General features: G+C 39.0%; 1 protein-coding gene across 1 annotated transcript in view; it reads right to left on the bottom strand.

The window, feature by feature from the left end:
- Positions 1 to 11,130, bottom strand: part of LOC118598329 (NACHT, LRR and PYD domains-containing protein 12-like) — a gene marked incomplete at both ends in the record, with an annotated part of 51,948 nt that overhangs the window by 7,452 nt on the left and 33,366 nt on the right. The window contains one exon of the mRNA XM_036210973.1: positions 524 to 697. Coding sequence (XP_036066866.1) covers positions 524 to 697 — 174 coding nt within the window. The remainder of the gene's footprint in view (positions 1 to 523; positions 698 to 11,130) is intronic.

The following is an 11,130-nucleotide window of genomic DNA, read 5'->3' as shown; positions in this document are numbered from 1 at the left end:
TTTGCAATTTTGATTGGTTATCAACTTTATAAAGTGACAAATCAATCTGGTTTTATGTTTAGACAAAACACGATGAGCTACCGGTGTTTCTTTCTGTGCTATTTGAAAAAAAAATCCACCAAATTTCCTCCTTGTAAAACCAAAATGAAGATTTTTAAATGTATGAATCAATCAAAGTGATCTGCTTGAGTTTGGAGATCTTTGCTTTCCTTCAGTCATTTCCAGATATTCTGGAAGTAGATCTGCAGTGAAGCAGAAACAGGAAGTAAAGAAGAGACAGAAAAGCAGGAGACACATCAGCATGGTGGAAACATTCCCTCCTGTCTCCTTTTCCTCTTTTCCTTGACCTTGTTGGAAAAGGTCATGGGATGAAGGAAAGGTTGTAGAGAAATTCATCAGACGGCTGAACTGACTCCAAGCTGTGATCCAGAAAATGTTTAGAAAATCTTCCAGTGAAACATCAGAAAGTTCTTCACCTGAAACCTTCTTCTCATCCTTCAGGGAGTTCAGCTCATTTACTGACCTCAGAGTCTGCAGTCTGCAGTCTGGACTCTCCAGAAAACCACGCAGATGAAGAAATCCTGAATCCTGGATGTTGTTCTCACTCAAGTTCAGTTCTGTCAGTCTGGACGGGTTGTTCTTCAGAACCAAACCCAGAACTTCACAGCTGATCTCTGACAAACAGCATTTTATCAACCTGAAATCAGACAGAAAAGTGTTCAGGAGCAGTGATGACAGCTGGAGTTCCAGCAAGTAAACAGAGTTTGATCAGATTTACAAGATCATTATTGAAACAGATTAGTTTCAGATCGATAATCATCACACAATCAACTCAACTGATGAGGAAAATATCAAACAACGCTGTAGAAGTGGCTGCACGGTTGGAGGTACTGTGGTAGTGCAGTACATATAAGGTTAAATTTTATTTTAATACCACAGAAAAATTACCTGATGTCTTTGTGAATGCTGTCTTTCTGAAAATCTGTAATTTTCTTACTTTTTACTTCTTCAATGATTTATGCCTAAAATGGCCAGAAGGGGGCGCACAGGGCTTGTTTCTCTCATTCGAGTAAAAGCTCTCAATGAGGAAACAGCTCGACGCGTTTTCTTTCTTTCTCCTTTTAGGAGAGCAACAGTAGATCGTCTTGATGTACTCCAGTGTTTCTAAATTATCCCCCCCCTCCCACTCCCCATGAAGAACTTATTCTTTCGCGCCCCTCTACAGCTTTTTACTACAAATATAAATGGTATTAGTCAATTTGCTTAAGTTAACCTATATCTTTTCAAAATGTTGTACCTTTATTATCATTAAAGAATATAAAAAAAACTTCTAAGTCATCTTTTTATTACATTTTCTTTCTTTTTTGAATACTTCCAAACTTTCAGATAAAGTTAAAAACAACATTCTTTCCTTTTTTCCCTCCATAGTAGTGATGGAATTCTGTCTACTCCCAGAGATTCAGTTCTTTTGCATTGGTTCTCTGAAAACAGAGGCTCTTTAAGCTACCAAATTGATTTTTGGGTTGTTTTTTGCTTCATTTAATTTATTATCAACTACTATGTAGGATTACACACAAAATCCATAACTAATGTAAACATGTTTCTATTCTTATAAAGTATATATTATATATATACACTGTTATATTATATATTTATCCCTTCCAGATAAAATATACAAAATAAATAAAAAAGGACCAGTTATTAACCATTCAGTTTTTAACGCATTATATATTTTTTTCCTTTTTATAAACACATTTGAAGTGAACAACACAAAACTCTGCAACCACAATCCAAAACACAAAAGTGTACAAAACCAACAAATAAAGAGTTTTATTCCCAATAATATTAAGAAAGACAAAAGTGTTTCAGCTTTGAGGAGGAAATCTGGTTTCTTAATGATCTGTTCTGTGTTAGAGAAGATTCTGCACAGGTTGGTAGTGGAGTTCTATAGATTTATTTCCTGCAGATTCTCTTCCTTCATACTATCAATAGTCAAATGGTTTCAGTTTTTTCTTCTTTTCTAATAATCTCATTTTCTTTAAGTTTTGTGTTTATGTTGTCTCTCTGTCTCTCCCTGCTCGTGCTGCTGCACGTGTAAGCCCCCCCCTACCTCCCCACCCGCAGTGCCCATATACGCGCGCTCAGTGCTTCTTGAGGTTGAAGTAAATCTTTCCTCTCTCTCTGTGTGGATATCATGGTCACTGACAGTCCTCCCATCAAGTGTTCAGTAATAAACATAAATTGCATGAACCTCGGGCTGTCATTATGATTAACATTATGTAGAGCACACTCCACTCCACTGTACACTGCACACCTTTGGTCAGCCTTCAGAGACTAAAAGTAACTTACAATGATGCCTTGACTTATATTAAGAAGGTCCAGAGGGACCAGTGTTAGTGAAATGTTTGTGTCCTCCTGAGTCAGCACACTGCAGGCTGTTTCAAGAAATCAAATGTATACATTTATGTGTCACCTAAATTAGTCTGTAAATATATTTATTTTATTTTTTAACAGTATTGCACATACTATCACACAATATTCATCACAGCTGTGGAAACGCTGATATGACTGTTTACTGAAAGTACAAGACTTTTTTTTTTAATGAGTGCACTTATGTCTTGTATGTATGTTTTTATGGACTAAGAGTCTGGGATTAAAGTTTCTTTTCTATCTTTTGAGTAAAAAGTTATTTTCTTAACCTAAACTGTGTAGCATGCTACGATGCCTTCTGACGTGTTTTCAATTCTCAAAGGATGAGACTTAGACCTCTCAAGGCCATAAATTACCTCTGCTGAGATTTTATCGAGACATTTGAAAATCTGGCCTCTCTTGGATGCTAAGAGGCCCAAATGTGGCCTTGAGTCCACAGGTCTGTTACCCCCCCAGCCCTGTTTCTTGATAAGGAAAACGCTTGACAACTCCTATGAAGGATTTACGGAAACAGAGATTTATCCTAAAGGTCTTTAAAGAATCCTTTCTGTCCCACTCCCTGAATGATCAATGGCAGACCTCTTTGGAATGTAAGGTTTATGACTTTACGACCCCGTGGACCAAAGGAGGACCCAGGAACTCAGCTCAGAACAAGCTGAGATGAACCTTTGAATTTACAATTCTTTGATTCACAAATAAAGATTCTAAACATCTGTTCTTTTATTTGTGGTGTTGAATGTGAATGACTTGACATGAAAATGACTGAACTTTATTCACAGATTTCAACAGGAAGCAGACAAAACTTCCACTATAATCTTTGTTGTTCATAAATATGTGATTTGCATCATAATATGAGTTTAGACAACATTTAATCATGTATTGATAAACTGCATGTTAAGAGTTAATGGAATGGAATACAATTCATGCTTTGATTTAATCCTCTGCTGACTTCCTCTCTGGACGTGCACCTCTGTTTGCAGGATGAAACTGCACACACTTGTTGGCTGGTTTTGCTGTGATGTTTAACCATCTCTTTCTAAAATGACGCATTGGCTGATCCATGCGTCAAATGGGGGAATGATATATGGTATTTGAACTGTTTAAGATGATATATGGTATTTGAACTGTTTAAAATATCCTTAATGAAACTCTTCTTTCTGCAGTCTGTACCAGTCTGCTCTGATTGATTTACGGTGAGCTTTTGCAGCTGAGTCAACAGGGGAGGGATGTCAGTCTCTGTGTGGGGGACGTCCTCCAAAGTCCAACCCATGGCAGCCCAAGATGCGAGTTGAGATGCCGTCTGTGTATTCTTTTTGTAAACTGCATCAGAACGGAATCTCGCAGAAGTCTTTTGGGTGTGCCAGCGACAATTTGTGATCAGCAATTCTAGTTGGTTTTCCACCAAACATCCTGACTCTAGACCTGTTTTAGCAACTTTTGGATCTGGCTGACTCATTAGCAGGAGAATCAATGAGCTCAAAAGCCAAGTTCTGACCACACAGAGAGCCATGTTGGCTGTTATTGGAGGACTACACCTTCATGTGATATTGGAAACACAAGAAGAGACTTAGTTGGCTAGTCAGTGGAATTAGTAAAACTGTGATTACAAAGAGAGCACTACAACAAAATCAACAGGATCTGCACACACCGATTTTTGTCTGTGAAGCTAGATATTGTACTCCTTAGGATGCTATGGATGAGCACAAAAGTTGTACAATCTGACTCTAAGGTATTGAAGGTGGTGATCAGTTTGTCTGTGAACTGGTGCACCACCAAAATTGGAACCTTCTGTGGTTTAGTTTGGTTTGGTTTGGTTGAACCCAACAAGTCCCACACGGTGTTTGTACAGCTTAAGCTGGTTGCAATGGACCTGTTTCAGGGTGGGCTCCTTTCTTCGATCTCTGCTGATTTTGATCTGCCTGTCTTTCAGGGAAGTGGATTGCCTTATGGCTTGAAAAAAGTTTGATAAGATAAATCTTATCTTGAATGGTGGCATCTGAATATTTCTCCTCCTAACACTGGACCAGGACCCCGAGAGCTCCCCTCCAGGAGATGGCCCTGTGTGCAGGTAATGCCCTAACCTTTTGTGTAAATCTCACTAAGATTCTTTCAGACATCTGGTGCCAGGTGGCTGCTGCCCTCCCGTATCCAGCTGATGGTCAGCCCTGGTGACTTTGTTCTGGTGAAAAGCTCCAGAAGGCACAGGTGGAACCATCAGCGCTGGGTGGGACCCTACTAGATCCTCCTGACCACACAGACAGTGAAGGTCGCTGAGAGGGCTACGTGGATCCATGCATAGCACTGCAGGAGAGTTCTACCACCGTACCAGCACCCGGCTCTGTGTGCAGTTCCTGAACAGCCAACTGGCCTGTCCAGCTGCATCGCCTCGGGGAGATACATGTGGAGTGAAAAAGCGTCCCACTGCAACAGTAGTGAGCCAAGTTCCAACACCCTTCAGTCTTACAATGGAGAATCCCCGCCCCTGGCATCCATTCAGAGAATTTGGATGACCCCTGAGAGCTCTACACCCCTTCCCCTAAGGATTCTGCCAACAAGACCCTCGCCCACAATCCCAAGCGTCACTCTGACTCATCGCCGCGTGTTAAGATCAGTTCCTGTATCCTTGCCTCCTGCCCTGTCCACTCTGCAACACATATGCTCCTCGCTGAGCATGGCGGTTTTTGCTCCTATGGGAAAACTCACCCAGGCAGTTGATGGCCTCAAAACTGTCAGTGACAAGATGAAGGAACATTCTGGTGCAGATACGTCTATGTGAGATTCTTGGATGAATATGTTTGGTAAATACAAGGCTTTAGTAGTATCATTTTTTTATGGGTTTAGCTGTCTTTTCGTCCATTCCCATCCTTTGTGGTTGCTGTTGTATTCCATGCATTAGAGCCCTGTTAAATTAATTAACAACGTCTTTTCACAACGTGTTCCTCAACTCTCTTACAAATCTTTAGCCCAAGACTCCTCTGCCGTTTCTTGTAAGGCTAACGATACCCTGAATGATTCAGACTCATATGATTACGAATCCGACTGTGATACTGTTGCTTATTATTTTTTTTTTTTTAAATTTTGTCTGGTCAACTTCTATGTGATGAATTATCTTAAACCAGAGATGGAGTGATAATTTTGATGTTTTTGAAGTTACTTTTCATTTTTATATACCATATATTTGTTTTTAATCATTTATTCAATATTACGTGTAGTGTCATTTGTGCTTATTCTCTTTCAAGTACAAAATATTTCTTATTCACAAGGTTGGTTCTTAGAACCAAAAGGGAGGAATTGTAAGAGAATATTTTGATTGTAAACATTTAATTGAACTCAGAGTGCTCATTTAATACATGTAGTTGAATGTATTCTCAGATACCTAAAAAAGAACCTGTATCTCGTTAAAATTCCAACTTAGAGAGTGTGACCCAATGCTGTAACCTGCAGATTACCTTTTTCAGGCTTAGGAACAGATGTCAAAGAGCATTCTCCTGTTTTCCTTTCCCAAGCTAGATTGAATGTAAACATTCCCAAATGGCCCCTTAAATTACATCCTCCTTAACCAGGGGTTGATCCCGAGACTAATGCAGGAAGCAGATGCCTCTGAGAAAATTAACAACCAAGGGGGTCAGGACATGTGATATGCAGCATTGTTTGGAGAAGGTTTGACCAGTCCTATAAAAGGCTTAGGTCTTGTCAGTTCGTCGGAACACTCTATGACAGAGTCTTCCCTACACGTCTGTGCGCACCACTTGTATTTTTCTGAGTTTTGTTATTAAACACCTGTGTTAATCTTAAGATGTGTCTGCTCTTCCATCGGATTTCACATTTTTCCACAACAGTGCCCCTTTACGAGACAAGGTCAAATTCTTTATAGAACTTGACCCCTGCTTGCACGCTACAACTGATCTCTTCCATAAAGAATCATTGATGGGACTGTAAGTGATGTCATCCTAGAGCAGGGGTCTCAAACTCAATTCAGCTGGGGGCCGCTGGACGCAGAGTCTGGGTGAGGCCAAGCTACATCAGGATTTTCACAAGAAAATCGCTGATAAAACATTCCAATGTTCTCAAACATCTTTATTTTTGACACAAAATAATGAATTAAATAAATTAATTAATTCATTTAAGATGAATATAAAAAATCAATCATTAATAAATAAAATAACAACAATGACCATACAGCAGATACAGACGACTGAAGAAACCACATATTGACTCACTAGAACAATGTTTCTCAAATGGTGGGGCGCGCCCCCCTGGGGGGAATGTGAATAAAAACATGTTTACATCAGTTATGGAATATAGCAAAAACAACCTAAAAATGCATTTGTTACCAGAAAGAGCCACTGTTTACAGTGAACCAAAGGAAAGAACTGAATCTCTGATAAAAGACAGAATTCTATTACTACTGTGGTGGGAAATACTTGTTTTGAAAGTATTCTAAAAAAAAAAGAAAGAAAAAAAAATAATAAAACAGATCATTTAGAAGTTTTTTTTTTAAATTGTCCTTTAAAGATAATAAAAGTACAATATTTTCAGGAGATACACGTTTGACTTGAGCAAATTAACTAATGACACCGATTATATTTCCAGCAGAAAGCTGTAGGGGGGGGTAAGTTCTTCATGGGAGGAGTTGTGAGAGAAAATTTTTGAGAGACTACGACGCTGAAGTTGGTTTCCGATTCACAGCTTCCGATTCGCAAGAGCGTTCCACTGTATTTTTCAAACTCAGACCACCTAAAAACAGGTCCTGTTCAAAAACTACTGTACGCAAACAGTTCAAACCAGGATTAAATTATGCTTTAGATAGTAAAGAATAAATTAAGCATAGTTTCTGATTTGTGAAAGCTTTTGCTGATTTGTGAAAATGTGAAATGGGAGGATTTTATGGCATTTTTTGCACCTAGACAGTTCAAAGCAGGATTAAATTATGCTTTAGATAGTAAAGATTACATCAAACACAGTTTCTGATTTGTGAAAATCAGTTAGGCGGCCGTGGTGCAGTGGTAGGGCAGTCGACTCCTGATCAGAAGTGAGCAGGTTCGACTCCCGCCTTGCCCGCCCATGTGTCGAAGTGTCCTTGATCAAGACACTAAACCCCGAATTGCCTCTGGTGGGAGGTTGGTGCCAGTGTTTGGCAGCGGAGCCACCACCAGTGTGTAAATGGGTGAATGGGTCTTTGACTGTGAAGCGCTTTGGGCCCTCGAAGGAGGGCAGAAAGCGCTATACAAGTATACGCGATTTACCAATGTGAAATAGGATGTTTTTTATCACATTTTTTCCCCTTGATCACCTAAGAACAGGTCCTGTTCAACAACTACAACACCTAGACAGTTCAAAGGAGGATTAAATTATGCTTTAGATGGTAAAGAATAAATAAAGTATATTCTCTGATTTGTGAAAGCTTTTACTGATTTGTGAAAAAGCAAAATTGGATGATTTTATCGCATTTTTTGTAATCTGACCATATAAAAACAGGTCCTGTTCAACAACTACAGCACCTACACAGCTCAAGCATGGATTAAATTATGCTTTGAATAATAACGATTATGTCATACATAGTGTTACGGCCCTGGTGTATCCGGCACTCTTTGTGTATGGTTTGTCTGGTTGTGTGCTTGAGTTGGAGTGAATGAGTTGGTGTGCATGTGAGTTTTCTTTCTATAGGTGTCTGAGCTGAGAGCTGTGGACCCGCTCATCTACACCTACACCTGGACCTCGTCATGCAATCAGCTGAGGACCAGTGATTGAGGATCCACACCTGGATAAAAGAGCTGACATCCCCATCAAACATTGGCAGCTTTTGTAACACCCTTTCTGGGGTCCGTTTCAAGAAGCAGGTTCAACAAATTTAGAGTTCGAACCTGAACTTAGAGTCACTGGACTCTAAATTCTCAAACTCAGGGTTTTCGGTTCCAGAACAGCTGAAAATGTTTGATTCAATCAACTTGAAGTTGTCAGAACCAGAATCAGGTGTGAGCGTCGCGACCATAAAAAGCCCTGATCAATGGAGCAAAGACAGCACGATTCACCATGGCAACGGGGACAAACATATGAGTTTACTACTTCCGGCGGCGGCAATTGATAAGTTCCTTCAAGCATATGCGACTATAGGAGAACATTTTCTGCAAGAAAAGCAACACAGCTGCAGCGGTAGAACAGATAGAAAATATCTGCAGTTATTTTAATCATTTCAAATAACGAATAAATAATGTCAGGAAGGTTATTTTGTCTCTTGTTGAGTAAGGAGTGGTTTTTGATCTGTTACTAATTTAACCAGTAATCTCCGTAATCGCATGAATAACCAGTTTTCGTAACCCCCCCCCCACCTACACACACAGATGTCACTGCACGCTAAAAAGAAACTGTAGCTGCCTGGCACATGTTTAAAAAGCATTTATTTAATTTTAATTCTCATGACTTAAAACATATTTGCCAAATTTTTATTTTAAGCATAAAAATAATTTCCGTAGCCGGGAATCGAACTCGCAAACTCTGCAGTGAGAAGCAGCGTTGCTGACAACTAAGCTAATGCTTGACACAAGCAAAGGATGGTAGATGATTTGAAATGGTTTCTCGGTGTTTGATATCCCATAATTTCAATTGTTATGGGTCTAAAATAAGGAAAAGAAAACTGTATTTTTTAATAGCGAGTCCCTGGAAAAACTCACTATTTATAATATCGCTGAAATAAAAATGAATCAGTAAACTGCAGTCAGTCGACTCGTGTCCTCCAAATCCTCTACCGACATAAATAACATTTCCTCTGGATTAATCAGCCTCCTATCTACATGATCCTCTATGAATCAACATGTCATTTCGGTTTCTGAGTGGTAGAAACGTGACGTCTCTAATGTGAATATTCTCTAAATGTTAATGAGGAACTCATATTTGAACATCTTTCACTTTAAAAAGGGGCGGAGACCTCAGAGAACTCTAAGTTTCCTGAAGAAAACCTGCTACCGACCAGGTTTCGTTCACAGACTCAGTTACCATAGTGATTGATTCTGAGTTCAGCTTAACCTGCTTCTTGGAACGTTTCTCCCACTTTCCCGGGTTTGAGTTATCTCTCTTTCTGGAACTGAAAACTCAGAGTTTTGCCGAATTTGGAGTTCACGAACTCAGAGTTCCAACAAAACCTGCTTCTTGAAACGGGCCCCTGGTGGTCAGCCTGCCCATGGTGAAACTCACACTTTAAGTTCCAGTCCTCTTTCTTGTGGACTTTGGTGTGGAGCTTATGGTTGAGAGCCTGTATCAGAAACTGGTGAAAATTTGTGTTTTAGGCATACTTAAAAGACCTAATGGGTCTCAGTCTGACTCTCATGTGGAGAAAATTTATGTTCCTGTTTTGTATTTAACCCTTGTTTTCTTTTGTTGAAATTCTATTTATGTTAAATTTGCAGCTAACGGCCAATGAAAAAGCTGCACACTACCATAGTGCTCCAGTCTGGCTTTTCTTATTTTTATGTTACACCTTTTCTCCCTTCCCCTCGGTTGGGACCGTAACACATAGTCTATGATTTGTGAAAGATTTTATTGATTTGTGAAAATGTGAAATATAATGATTTTTATCGCATTTTTTGTCCCCTGACCACATAAGAACAGGTCCTGTTCAAAAACTACAGGATTTAGACGGCTCAAACCTAGATTAAATTATGCTTTGAATAATAAAGATTATGTCATACATCGTCTCTGATTTGTGAAAGCTTTTATTGATTTGTGAAAATGCGAAATATGATGATTCATATCACACTTTTTGCACACTCACCATTTAAAAAAACAGGTCCTGTTCAAAAAACACTATACTTAGACAGTTCAAACCAGGATTAAATTATGCTTTAGATCAGGGGTCTCAAACTCAATTCAGCCGGGGGCCGCTGGAGGCGGAGTCTGGGTGAGGCTGGGCCGCATCAGGATTTTCACAAGAAAATCACTGATAAAACATTCCAATGTTCTCAAACAGCTTTATTAAAAAAATTAATTTAAAAAAATTAATTTAGAAAAAAATCAATAGAGAATAAATAAAATGATAACCATGACCATACAGCAGATACAGACGACTGAAGAAACCATATATTGACTGATTGACTGACTGACTAGAACAGTGTTTAAATGGTGGGGCGCAGCCCCTTTGGGGTAATATGAATAAAAACATGTTTACATTAGTTATGGATATTGTGCATAATCCTAAGTAGTTGATAATAAATTAAATATGGCAAAAACAACCTAAAAAGGCATTTGGTGGCAGAAAGAGCTGCTGTTTACAGTGAACCGAAGAACTGAATCTCTGAGAAAAATAACAGAATTCATCACAAATGTGGAGGGAAACAAGGAAGGATATGTTTTAACTTTGTCTGAAAGTTTTGGAAGGTTTCTAAGAAAAAAGGAGGAAAAATTAATAAAACAGATTATTTAGAATTTTTTTAATTTTCTGTAATGATAGTAAAAGTACAATATTTTGATATTTTGAGGAGATATACGTTTAACTTGAGCAAATTAACTGATACAAATGATATTTGCAGCTGAAACTCTGGACCAGAGAAAACTATTTTTATTCAGTTTCAGATGTCTGTATTTACAGAACCTCCTTTATTTCTGAGCTGAGAGCAGCGCGCTCACTGAAACGTCAATGCAAACGCGCGCACACCAGCATTCCTGGCCTCCACATGTGGAGCGCGTGTAACCGCGCTTTGCTTTGCA

The sequence above is a fragment of the Oryzias melastigma genome, unplaced genomic scaffold, assembly GCF_002922805.2.
Source record: "Oryzias melastigma strain HK-1 unplaced genomic scaffold, ASM292280v2 sc00340, whole genome shotgun sequence".
In the NCBI taxonomy this organism is placed as follows: Eukaryota; Metazoa; Chordata; class Actinopteri; order Beloniformes; family Adrianichthyidae; genus Oryzias; species Oryzias melastigma.
Note: the sequence above shows the minus strand (reverse complement) of the source record. Positions and strands in the feature narration are given on the sequence as shown.